This window comes from Trachinotus anak, unplaced genomic scaffold (genome assembly GCF_046630095.1).
Source record: "Trachinotus anak isolate AG129_WGS33_773 ecotype Australia unplaced genomic scaffold, CSIRO_AGI_Tana_v1 ptg000024l, whole genome shotgun sequence".
NCBI lineage: Eukaryota > Metazoa > Chordata > Actinopteri > Carangiformes > Carangidae > Trachinotus > Trachinotus anak.
In genome coordinates this window covers 2067384-2081480 of record NW_027273875.1, presented here as the reverse complement: position 1 = coordinate 2081480, position 14097 = coordinate 2067384, and the positions used below count along the sequence as shown (strand labels likewise).

The 14097-nt window shown below is 37.7% G+C and overlaps 1 protein-coding gene across 2 annotated transcripts in view; it reads right to left on the bottom strand.

Moving 5' to 3' along the window:
• Window positions 1–1845: 1845 nt before the first annotated feature.
• Window positions 1846–14097, bottom strand: part of LOC139607950 (gamma-aminobutyric acid receptor subunit beta-2) — a 58413-nt gene continuing 46161 nt past the window's right edge. For both annotated transcript variants that reach the window (XM_071461319.1, XM_071461320.1), the window contains 5 exons: window positions 10750–10887; window positions 8278–8430; window positions 6046–6290; window positions 5084–5224; window positions 1846–4660 (listed from right to left, as the gene is read on the bottom strand). In XM_071461319.1, coding sequence (XP_071317420.1) covers window positions 4313–4660; window positions 5084–5224; window positions 6046–6290; window positions 8278–8430; window positions 10750–10887 — 1025 coding nt within the window. In that variant the 3' untranslated portion in view covers window positions 1846–4312. The remainder of the gene's footprint in view (window positions 4661–5083; window positions 5225–6045; window positions 6291–8277; window positions 8431–10749; window positions 10888–14097) is intronic.

The window sequence follows — 14097 nt, the reverse complement described above, 5'->3', positions numbered from 1 at the left end:
AAAGACAGACACTGACTTTTACAGGGCTTATCTTTAAGAAGGGTACAGCTCAGGGTTTCTGGGAATGTTCTCGTGAGTGGCACATACAAGGATTTTTCAAGGTGGAGGGTGTTGAGAGGGTAAGAAGGATTGATGCCGCTTGGAGTGAAGTCCAGCGCAGCAGGAGGCTAAGGCTTCTTCTGTGAGTGTGTGCAAACATACACCGTCACCAACATGTGTCATTTAGGCTTTTATAGGATGTCAGTCTGTCCTTGCTCTCCAGAGAAGACTCTGCTGTCTGATGAAAACCTTGCATTTCCCAAAACCTTAACTTCCCAGGAATGAAAAAAAGCCATTTTCAAACCATTTACAACCATGTATTTTCAAACCGTATACAAGGGATTATGAAAGGATTTCCTAAGCATAAATGTCATTCAGTTTTCAGAATCCCTAGTGGACAATGTAATCATTCTGTATAGTATAAATGTGAAAACTGCCAAAATTGGATTTACAAGGTTCCGCCAAACAACAGTGTTTGCAGTTTTTTTTTTTAACAGGAGTATAGAAGTATAAAAATATATGAAACAAAAAAGCGCTGTGAAGTACAAACACATATTAAGTGTAGAACTTATGAAGCAGACCTTTCTTTCCAGTTGCCTGTGTGCTTTGGAAAACATTACTGTCTGGCCAACATACACCCACTACACACTCTCACACTTACACACACCATGTCATACCACATACAGTATTATTCTGAAGATTAAGAAATATATTTATATTGGGTAGTTTGAGACTTGTCTATGGCTGAGGTGAATTTAGTACCTTAATGACTTATAAAGTATTTTTAGTTTTTTGATTCTGCCGATGCTGAAAAAGTGTGCCATACTGTTAGCACTGTCTGAGTACAATATATGGTTCAATGTGATTTGTGTTAAACAGAAAAAGCAAACAAATTACAGAGAAAACATCTGAAACAAGCTCACTAAGGTACTTTCCCTTAAGTACAATTCTTGGGTTTAAAGTCTTGGTTTGTGGTTGTAGTGTTGTTAGTAGTGTGATTTGTGCTGACCTGAGATGGTTTGATTTTGGGCTGATACAAAAGCATCACTAGCCTCTTTATCACTTGACCCTTAGTGTGTGTGTGTATGTGTGTGTGTGTGTGTGTGTGTGTGTTTGAAAAGGTGGTGTACATTAAGCTGTATTTAGCTGATCATTGGTACAAGAAATTGAAATACTTTTGCTGACACATTACAGCAAATACATGCTGCAAAAGAATATCAACTACATTCATGAATACATGTTTACATTTTGGCAAAACCAAAGAAATGTGCTTTGACAAACAGAGCAGAAAGAAACGTGATCAAGTGACACCATAAAATAGACTATTTACATTGTTTCATATCAGCCTTTGCATTCTCTTTACGTTACAGTATAAATGATATTGAAAATGTCTTTCTGTCTTTTCTGTAGAAAGCTTATAAGTATTTATTTACATAAATAATATGCTCCAATTGATGATTGACAATATACTATCTGATGTATACAAACTTATTTAAATACGTCTTTTTTTGGGGATATGATCCAAAATTTGAGTTAAACTCATCCTAATCTGAAGAAAAATTTACAATGCCAGTTGCGAATTTATCTGGATCCCTTTGCACATGTTATTTTAAACTTAGTTACAAAATTAACAAATTTGATTGAAAGGAAAAATATTTAAAAAACAAGAACGATGAAAAGAATTTTGTCGACATAATCACCAGAACAAAATCAAGATCAAAAAACCCAACACAAACCATAACAATGCACTTACTGGGTGAAGTTTTCAATACCTAGCTCAACACAGAACAATAGCTGACTGAGCTGGACTCTATTGTTAGACCTGTGCACATGTCAGTTGTTGTGCAGTGCTTGTGAAAATGAGTCACTGTGTCATTTTTAAAATAGTCATAACTTTTACATAAATGTCTATAAAAAAAGGAAATATTTTTAATCTCATCAATCAGTATTTGTAATACCAATCAAACATACTTTTTTTTATAATACTGTAATTACATACGCATGTGTGCTTAGTTGAGGTGAATTAAACACAAAAAGCACAAATGAAATGAAACAGTTCAGTGAGAAAGGAGAAAGGATGCAAAACAGAATATCAAGGAGTTACTACTGTACAGAGCATGCAGTGAGACATTACTGTAGGTAGCTACATTTTAAGTAAAGAATTAGAATATTAATGTTTTAGTGTTCACTCACGCCTCTGCAATCAAAACGAATGGAGTACCAGGAAAAATGATTGCTTTGTCTTAGATATTTTTTCAAAGTAGACAAAGGCTCTAGTTACTAGTTCTCATTTCTGCGTGATGTTTGAAAGATATTTGGAGTTGCCCCCCTCTTCCTTTCTATGTCTTTAACAATGTTCACGTTGGCACAATTTCATATATGAGCCATTGTCACACAGCAGATCTAACCAACTTCTTTTGTTTATGTCAGCTCCTCCAACTTCAATTCCAAGTGATACTTTACATTTAACTCTTTGATGAATAACTTAGTACTTATACAGAGAAGAGACTTAAACACCACAGTTCATTCATACAGACAGTGTGGCAGATCTGAGGGGAGAAGGATAGGACACTCTCATGTATTGCAGCCCTAGTTGTATTTTTACATTTTAACCTTGTAACTGAGACATAAAGTGTAATCATAGTCATATCAATAAAGTTCCTCTTAAGACAGCCCCCATGAGCACCAGGTATTAGAAGATCTACGGTATAGCCTCTATGGCTTTTAAGAACTTGTGTGCAAAATCTTTTATAAAATCTACCTTGTGTACATACAGTCACAGTCGTCAGTAAATAATCTGCAATTATAATCTGTAAATTTGTTTTGGATTTACGGCTATATCCTTTATGATCATCAACCCATTTATTAATCTGGAAACAATACATCACTAAGAGGTTTTAAACCTATAATAATAATTATAATAATCAGGCTTGGGAGGCAGATACAGGATATGAACATTAGAAACAAAAAGAAAAATTATCTGCATAAAAACATTGTATTAAAATTACGGTGGCAACACCTGATATTTGATCATTTTTGTGCTTTTTATGCTTTCCTGCAGACCAGTAGTCATTTTAGCTTCACCATCTGTGTTCTTCTTGAACCATGGAAGAATTATAATAGTTGATAAAGTGCCTTTTCAGCCATTGTGAACAATTTGTATCAGTGTTGTAAATATGTATCCAAGAAAGTGAGAATAGAGCGCTGAAAAAGGAATTTTGTAGGTTATATTTTGTCTATAATTAATGCTATACATGTGATATTTACATTTACAGTTGTTTAAAGACTAAACTACTTTCTTTAGACACAGTCTTTCCCAAAGACATACATTCCATGTACAATATGCTTTGGGATAAAATCCAATATTAGTAATTATAATAATATATAAGTAACTTAAGCCAATTTGGCCAATTTTCTTTCTTACATATTTTTCTCACTGTTTTTTGTCTTTACTTTCTTTCAACAGTTTGACATGGACAGAACAACATAATGACAATCCAGACTGGCTGTATTAGTTTCATGTTTCTTTACATTATGAGATTTTTGACTTTCAACAGGCTTCTGAGTGCAATCTGAATTCAAACCTGGAAGTTCTGGAATGATCTTAGTTGATATACATAATGCCACCTTATTAAGATGGTTTATGAACTGAAAAAATGCTTAGAAGTAAATTATATAGAGCTTCCAATATATATAAGTACAAAATGGTTGAGCTGAAATTTCTTTCACATTACATACATATTGTTAATTGTGAACTTCAGGCCCTTATGATATGTCATCAAATTAATTGTAGTAACAATAGATTTTGTTTCTTTGACATAAACTATGTTGACTTAAAGTCACATCAGTGCTTTTAAGTAGTTACAGTGAAAGCAAACTGTCTTTTAAAACTAATATGTCAACTTGTTGATTTGTATCTAACTGATATATTTTGGCAATGAATTATGTATATTGTAAATTTAACATAACAAAAACATAAAAAATATGCAAACATTTAAAAAAATGGCAAGATACACAATTCACAAAATATGTAAAATTTTAAACAATTACTCAGGAACAGGCACCTTATATGTTTGTAATCTCTCTTCTATAAGGTTTTCACGTGTTAGCCAGCAAATGTGGTATTCAAAGATATGATGGATCAAGTCCTGAATATAGTAATTCAGTCCAGTGTTACAAGATCACATAAAAATGAAACAAACCAGATACAAACAAGAAATGAGCAACATATTTTGCTGTTTGTTCTTGCCCTCACTGATGTTCTTTTTTGTGTTTAATTGACATAGTAAAGCCAGTAAACGATGTTGAAGAAAGAAAAGACAGTTGGGAAGATCATCCTCGACCATTTGTCAATAGAGTTTACGTCAGTCAAGTCTGGGATGGTGATTTTTAGCTGTGAAGCACGCCTCCGTAGTCTGCTCTTCTTTTGAGTCATGTGGCGCTCCAGCGCATTTCGGCCAAAGTTGTGCCTGGCTAGTCCTGCTTTGCGGTATTGTAAAGTTGAGCTGTCGTATGTCAGCATGGTATTTCGTGGGTCATTGAGCCCCAAGGCCAGCTCTGTAACGCCCATGTCATTCTTGATGTCCAAGGTGCCCAAAAGGATGTTTTCATGTGGATCCATCTGTTCAAGGAAATGAGTCAAGTTTGTCTAGTGTATTAATATCATGCATCAGTATTATGTCTTTAAGTTACATTTTTACAATCATAAAACGTAAAATTAGAGTACTAAAACAATATTGCATAAGCATATATCATCAGAATATATTATTTAACTATTTTTAATTTAATTGCATTCAATGTCACTCCTTTTCATTATCTATAAAGCATTTTAGCTGGTGAACATAGTGAAACACTCACAAGCTAAAGAACCAAAAGTGTGTTTCAGGAGTTAGTAGAAACTAAAACAAAGCTGTTTGGAGAGTGAATATTGGACTTATATTACTCTGCCCTGTGTCTGCTGGAAGAACTATTGCTTTAAAGGGATAGTGTAGTAGCTTTTGCTGCAAATTAATTCATGCATTTTTGACATAGGTTTTTGCTGTACCTTGTTCTTTTGATCACCCAGTCCAATTGCGGCGTCATCCACAAAGATGGGCTCCCACATTGAGTCATGACCATCAAGATCCCTTTGTTTCATTCTTGCATACAAAGTATCATCTCTGCCAACCACATTCCCCACCAGCCACTGCAAGCAAACAGAATTGCCATGGTTACTTGAGCTGCTGAAAAGTTGTGGAAGGAGTCTGCATTTATGTAGGCGGCCATATGTTGGACATAATGTACACTTTATGAAATAAAATATAATCCATGTGTTCACAAGTAACTGCGAATACTCGTGTATATTAACTACACAGATTTTAGTACTGCACTTGAATAATGCATTATCTTATCAGTGGATTCTAATGTCTAGTTTTACTTTCCTCCTACACCTTCACGGTATGCTCCAGGCTATTGATGCAGTCATTTTTACATATTTTTTCATCATTTCTATTCAGTGCTTTGATTTCTACTGCATGTCCATATGCAGCCATGTTATGGTGGCCATTTTGCATCTTCTCATAAGTGATGAGTGGTTCGTTTCAGCTGCTTGCACAAATGGGAAGGTGAATGCAACACTTTCTACCAAGACAAAGAGCCAAGTGGCTCAGAGACCCTCTTCCCTCTGTTTCAGCTGGCAACATGTCACATTTGGATTTCAAACATGGCAAGTACAAGCTTATTAGGCTGGCTTTCCTTGGCACAGTGAAGGCAGGAAACATTAGGTCAACCCTCCATTTGAAGTGGTGACATTTCTTTTCTCTGCTAGTAACTATTCTGAGCTCCTTCGACAGCATTATGAATAATTGAATTAAAATTTCCCCAGAAACTAAAGAAAATATGTGATTCTGTGAATCTAGAGAAAAAAAAACTGACTTCACTTGAAAATGTGAGCCTATGGGAACTCATCTAGAGTGTGTGCCTTGCCTCTTCATATGTAGATTTAATACATGTAGGCATTTTTCTGACCTTGTTTGGATCCATCCTCATCTTTTCATTGTTGGCTGTTGCTGTCTTTTCAGCTGCTTTTTTCTGACGCTGAGGGCCACGTCCAAAGAAGATGTAGTTTACCAGTGCATACTCCAGCAGAGCCAGGAAGACAAAGACGAAGCAGCCCATGAGATACATGTCTATGGCCTTGACATAGGGGATTTTTGGAAGGGTTTCCCTCAGATGGGTGTTAATGGTAGTCATGGTGAGCACCGTGGTAATACCTGATAGAGAAAGATCACATTCATCACATTATATCAGAAATGTTAAGAATCAAGAATGTTAAATGCAAACAGAGTAAAAGTCTTTGTGCTGAGGTTGCAATAACCACAAATAAGTGGAGGGACCACACGAATTAAATCAATGGAATAAATCCCATTGAACCCTAATTTAATGTACTATTCAGACTGAATGTGTGAAGTTTTAATCCTCCTGACTGTAAGACATCTTTGTGATCAACTTGATACCACGTCTTTGCTTAACTAAGCCTGTCAGGATCAATGAAACTGAGGGGCTTACCCCCACGGCTTCAAACCATGCACTGGTAGATAAGCTAAAAGACGTGCACCTGAAGCGGTGCAGCAATTTGAAATTCAAACATCAACCTTGGTCTTGTTCATTAGCGAAGAACTCCTACTGAGAAAAGTTGTAGGCAGTTTTCAAAAACCTCAACCAGCAAGCTGTGGGAATAGTTACTGTCACATTGACTTGGCATATCAATGTGTTGAGTTTGTGCTTATTATAAGTGACACGCCAGCTCTGACTAGAAGTAATTTAATTTAATATTTTTGCGTGTGCATAATAGTGTGTGTCTTTGGTATTATCTATATGCAGGAATTATAACTGGGATAAGAAGCCTGATTCTAAAGCTCAAATGTGATATTCTATACACGATTAAATAGTTGTTTTCTCAGCTCCTATAGGAGTCACGAATCCTCCCACACGCACCTGTACGTTCGACTTTGAAAGCACACAGTGAGATTATTTAAGGCAATTTCTATGGAAAGCCTTAGTAAACAATTACTAAATTATTATACAGCTGTCACAAAGCTGTCAGGTGACCACCGCTCAAAATAGGATTCAGGCAATTCTCCCAAGCTGTTGCTGCAAGAGCTTAACAATAACAACAAAGGATTTCTGCAGCACAGTGGCCATGTGATGCAGCCATTACAGGTCCACTTTAATGCCTGAAACCAGGTCAGAGTAAAGTGGTTCCTGAATCTAGTGTAGACTGGGAGGTGACCGAATATTTCCCAACTCCACTGACCTGCCTCCATTATGGAGCATTACTTTTTTTTTTTCATTAAATCCCATGCATGCCTTCCCTCTGGATCACTAAATGCAGCTCAGTCGTCAATCAGTGAAATTGCCTTGTCGACTAAAGCAAGGGATGGGTAGAAAGATGAATGAAGCTGGTTGGATGGAACTAGGTGAAAGGAAGACAGTGAGCTTCAGATAAACACAGAGTAAGTTAGCTGCGTGCAAACCTCACAGGCTACACAGGGTTTACATAACCAAGAAGGACGGGGGGAAATGTGACTTTCAGAAAAGCACAGAGGCTCTCATTCCAGAGTGGAAACAAATTAACCTGGTCATCCATCATCCTACATTTCTGGATGGATTTTTGGCCCTGTTGACACGGTAATTGTAAAAGAACAACAACATAATGTGGATCAGCAAAGTATTATCCTAATTTCTAAGGACTAAATAAAGTTCATGTCTGGAATTAATAAAGACACAAAGTACAGTAAATAATGAATGAAATCAGGAATAAATTACATTTGTAGAACTGCATTTAATTCAGTCACTGAAAAGTGCATCTGGGGTGATTAATATTGTAGAAAATGTTTTATCTAGTCACCAAAAAGACTTTATCTGATATGGGACATGAATCAAGCAGGTCTACTACAATCTAATGTGTTTTCCCTCCTTGTCAATATATTAAGTGTTTAGATCTGCAACATTTTCCTGTCTGACTTACTGTGAATTGTCGTAGTTTTTTTTTCCTCCAACACGTTTCTAATTACCCTTGAAATGAATGATGTAAAGGTAATGGGGAGAACATGGGGAAAAAAAATCTATATATCGCTTTCCATTGGATTTCCTTGGTTGGTTTATTTCAGTGCAAGTGCAATCTTCTTTCAAATGCCCACCCCTGTTGTGTCCTAATGTGTCCTGCCTGTCTATCTATACTTGTATTGTAGGCCTCACCTAGAGCCACTCTGGCAGCAGACGCATCGTAGTTGATCCAGAAGGAGACCCAGGAGAGGATGGTGATGAGGATAGAGGGCATGTATGTCTGCAGGATGAAGTAGCCGATGTTTCTCTTCAGCTTAAAACTCAGGGACAGACGAGGGTATGCACCTGCACAGAGGCGACAGCGGACGGAAAATAGAAAATGTTAGGATGCTAAATCCTACAAATCAGTTATGGTATGTTTATTTTGATCATAAAAAGCACTCAAAGGGGGTTGTTGGTGGGAGATGGGTTGTTGTGTTGAAATAATTTTGTGCACCTAGTGATTAATACTAAGTTTAAAACCATGTACATTTAAGACTAACAGTGTTCAAATGTCCAATGTTGGACAATGTTATTGCTTATCATTGCTTGTTATTGCTTTTTTGTGGCAGGATAAAAGCACCATGTTATTTCTGTCAATCATTATTATGTTATATTAAAATGGAAATCAAATACTTTAAGTATATATTTTTGGTGTTAATAATTGGTCCTTTAGTTAATTAAAAGGGAAATAGTTAAATATCCCCATCACAATTTCCCCAAATCTAAGGTAACATTACAAATAATTTGTTTTATCCAAACAACCAGATATTAGAAAGATATTTAATGAAGAGCAGAAAAATCCCTAACTCTGAGAGGCTGGAGCCAGTGAATGTTTGGCACTATAGCTTGGTAAATGACCAAAACAGCTGATTGATTAACAACAGTGTCACTGATTGGTGTTCTGTGGATTCACCAGTCTATGAATCTACAAGCTACTTGTGCCAGTGCTACAGACTTGTATGGTGTAAATGACTGTAACATACAGTAAGAGCGCGGGCAGCTCTGGCCCATCCCAAGTATGGTCCCTCATCCCTGGGTTGTCTATTGCAGGGGAACTGCTCTGAAGCATCAGTGCTCGCCAGAATCACCTGTTCTCCACTACCTGTGTTTATGCACAATAATGGAAGAGGTTTGATGGTTTGTCTGTTAAGGGTCCTCTTTTTTGTGCTTATCTCTGCTCTATTTGGAATAATCCCACAGCAGGGTTTTGGTAAGGGAAAACTATATCAACACACAACTGGAAGGGGTACAACAGAGCACAACCACAAGAAGAGCTAGGATACACTGCAATATGTCGTTTTTTTTTTTTTGTTTGTTTTTTTTTTAGTTACAGAAGAAGGACGAGGAAGAAGGATTAAGTCTATTAAATGAAAGCACCAACAATCCACTAGGCTCAGCTCCTCTTGGAATGCCACCACTTAGATCTGCTATTTCTGTTAGCTCATGTTAGCATGAGTCACCAAGAGAATAAGTAAATTATTTCTTTATGAAGAGAGGAAACAGCTTGGGTAGAAAATGACAGGACATAGGGGCAATGGCGAATATTTATTATTCATAAGGGCAACAATGACATTGCCTATCCTTGGAGTGAAACATGACACTTTCATTGGATAAATGCCCAGGCACTTGTGCTGATGTTTGCATTTCTGCGTGACCCCCAGGTTGTTCTCTCCATATCTGAATAGACAGCACGTTAAAAGGGAATCCCCCGTCAACCATATTTCTGCATTAGGTGATAAAATCAAGAACACTGCAGGGACACACTTGGGTTGACTCACCCGCATGCATGTTAATGGTACACAAACACACACACACACACACACACACACACACACACACACACACACACACACACAGGCATGCAAACATTGTACATTCATCAGTAAACATTATGTTTTTAATAAGGTTGTGTGGAATGTGTGACCCCTGCAGACAAAACAAGCTCTCATTGGTGGAGTCTGTACGTTCATCTTGTATTAATGTTTTGTTCTTATTCAATACAGTGGCAACCCCAGAAACTCTATTCAGCTCCACCACTGTCCCGCTTACAATTGCTTGCTTGCATGACAAATTCATGAATATGAAAATGCAGAAGAAATGAATATTTCACAGCATCAGACAGCATTCTTTCTGTTTATTGCTGTTAAATAAGTCATGGTGTCTTCTGTCTCCCAGGACAGCGCTTCATTCAAGGGTTTGTATGTGCGTTCATACATTTACATAATATTTTTGCATTTTTGGAAACTGTGCTCAGTCTGTGTACGCACATAGGTGGATGCTGCTTTTCATATCAATAAGTGCAAAGAGTGAAAGGAGTCAATATGTATGAGCTGCCATATTGTCTTCCTTGCAGCAATATAACGATAATAAAATGCAATATCCTTAAGTGCCAGAGAATAATTAAGGGCTTTTTTAATGAAATTAAAGTCAAGGTAATTAAGTGTGTGTGTGTGTGTGTGTGTGTGTGTGTGTGTGTGTGTGGCGATTATGATATCAGACTGCATTATATCATGCTTGTTTTGCTGTTTGTGAATTCAACCATGTAACATAAAATTAACACGAGCAGCATGTCTCTTTTATGACCGGAGTGATTCATGCATTTCAACCAGTTCAGGACATTACCTGTAGAGAAGACGACGTTCTTGGAGATGAGCTTATGATCCACAATGGAGAACTGGGGAAGTTCAATCTTGTCCACGCCCGTCACAGCGTTGTCTCCTCCTCGCCAGTAGAACTCTATGTCATCTGTAGTGTAACCATCTGACACAGAGCACAGGAATTACTGGGGATTGTTAATGGTCTGCACTGAATGTATGTTTATAATCATGTCCCATCTGGATCTCGCACAGAACAGTGAATTAATCACTTCGCATGATTAGGTTTGCGTTTGTCACCATTGTACAAATTGCTGACAGCAGACACAGTAAGTGGTCTTTGGTCCACTGACTAAGTAGAATTACCACCTCATGGCTGTTTGTCTCCAACAACCAGTCATGTTGAAGGAAATATGGTCCCAATCTCCCCTTCTGTTCCTGAGTTATGGCACTGAATAATGGCGAGAAAAGTGTTTTTGCAGATCATCATGATGTCAAACCTTTGACTGGTGGATATAAAATGTCATCACTTCATCATTTTATTTTATTATTATTAGACATTTGCATAAAATGATGTCATAATTAGCCTGAGTAGTGCCAGGTCTATTTATTCCACAATTACTCCTGTATACCGTATAGGGGACAAGGCATGAGTGGAATTGGACTAGACTGGTGAGAATTAATGAAAGTCAGTGGACCTGGCATCTTATTGCCACGACACTGTCAAGTAGCAGCTATGTCATAATCACTCAGTTAATGTGGGTGGTTCAAATTTTTTTTTGTTTTGTTTTTTTGTGCGTTGCCACTTTTTCCAGCACCAGCATGAATTTTGTCACCTATTAGTGTTATTATTGTTTTATATTCCAAATTATCCACTTGTGTGCTCTGTACTCTTCTTGACCCCTCACTTGTAATAATTCAGCATGAAACACTCAGGACAAATGGTGCATAGTGAATTCTGTTAACTGATTTTTGCTTAACCTTGATTCATGAGCACTCACACAGCTACACACACTCAGCTGCCGAGTGCATCCACGGTGGGTGACTAAGTAGCTCCACAAGAGTTGCATGCCTTGTTTCAAAGCCATCGCCACATCCACCTTTGAGCGACCCGCGAGCAAGGCACACACTGATGTTTCAGTACAGTATTCTTGACAATAACTGAATTATGAAAAATCCTGTTAAAACTATGAATTATGAAATGTAGTTAAACATACAACCTAACATCGTAACTGGGGAAACCCCCTATATATATGTTCCTATATATATATATATATATAAATATATATGAGTTAACTTCATTATGTTTTGTCCCATGAGCAAGTAAATTATTAATACCAAGAGCAAGTATGATTAAATAAGCAGGCATGCCCTCCATTTTCCCCGCAAAACCCAATAAAACCCTGCAAAGGGGCAAGAGGCAAGTCCATTAATATTAATCTCAACCAAAGACCATGAAACTTGGCTCTTGCATAATCCACTGCCTACTGTCTGCTCTGCTGCAGTTGTCATGTCTGCTGACTTCAGGGCATAGGAGCATTGGTCTCAGCGAGAGGAGAGGAAGGAGATGAAGAGACGAGGAGAGACTAGAGACAGCTGGGGTTAGTGCACTTCTTTACAAGAGTGGCTCACCATTAAAAGCCTGCTAAAACTCAATTAAAACAGCAATTTGAAAAGTAACTTATAAAAAAAAAGATATATTCAGAATGATCACCATTTGAACCTCTATGTGTCTAAATAAGCCTGGGAATAATATTCAAGTTGTTTTGATGCCTCCCTGCACCACAGCAGAAGTCATCATGATGATAAATCATGTTAGACAGCAGAAACAAAGCCCCGGAAATCAACATGTGCAGCTTGTTTTAAAACACAAATGGCATTATTACTTTTCCATATTCGCGTTCTTTAGGGCTACAAAATTGTAGCTTTTAAACTCTCGTGCAACACATTCAGGATGCTGTATTTTGTGCATAACATAGCAAGCTAGCAGCGCTAGATTATCTCAGCGCTCTGACAGCTCAACACGATGGGTGTATTGAAGTGTGAACTTGCTCTTCTGTGAAGGAGGAGGCCAAGACTTGCAACACACTTTCCTGCCTCAAGACAAACAACAGAATATTTTTAGTCCTACATCATGAAGCAGATGAAAAACGTTCAATCTCTCTCAACGTGCATGCGTAGTCGTTCCATTTTATGGAGCAAGGGGAGCTGGATTAAACAACAATCGTGGATGTTTTTTCTGTATCTCAACATGCAACTTAATAATCATCTGTGATGGCTGCAGCGTTGTTTCAACTTGCACGTTTGCTGCAGCGGGGATTTGCATGCATGTTTGTTGAGTTTGCCTGAGCGATTATTGTTGTATCATTTGATTGCGTGCATGGAAGTTCACTTCTTTTTTGCATTAGTCTACATGACCATCGAATGCTGATGATGGGGAGGTTTAGCGGCTAGAAAGTGAATTAACATGTTTGATTTGCATGAGTATGTACGGTGTGTGTGTGTGTGCGTACGTGTGGGATGGCGGTGATGATGGGGCCAGGCGGGATGATGAATAAAATCATGTTTGACAGAACAATTTAGGGGGAACTCCCACGCTGTTTCATTGATTAGTGCATAAAATATAGACCGTTATATCACACCTCCTTCCTCCTCTGGTCTTGTCTCCTTTTCTCCCCAGCTCTTCTTCTCTAACTTGTTCTGTTTTTATCTCCCACCACTTTTTTCCATTTGATTACACTCCTCTCCTCCTCCTCTTGGTTATTTCTCTGTCATAGCTACTATTATGTGTCCATCCGTCTTTCACTCTACATTCCCTCTTCCTCTCCTTCCCCCCTATCCCTGCTCTCTTTAATTAATACTTGTGTGACCTATTTAGTTGCTCTGAATTATTAAAGCAGACTCCTCAGTGGCTGCTTTCAACACCCTCACACTCTGACATCTCTTGTTCCTCTTGGTGAAAATGGTTGGAGTTGGGTGCTCGCTGCCTTCGATTATATACTCCATTTTTTTTCTCTCTTTCAAAAATACTATATTTCCAAAACTTTCATGTAGTTTTGGTAGTCTTTCCACATCATCCTCATCATCACCTCATATCAGAGGCAATCAATAAAATGTCAAAAATGAATTCCAAAGCCAATAACTAGCCTAAGGAGAAATTAGATTAATGTGCTCTCCCAGCTCCAGTAAAAAGCCTGGCAGCTGCATTTTGAACAAACTACAGACGATTAAGAGCATGTCTACTAAGTGTAAGAGTAGGAAATTATATTAGTCGAGATGGGATGAAATAGAGGCAGGTCATGTCAGGGGCAGACAGAAGTAACTTCATTTTAGATACATTTCCTAAGTGATAAAACCGCAACTAAATAACCTCCTC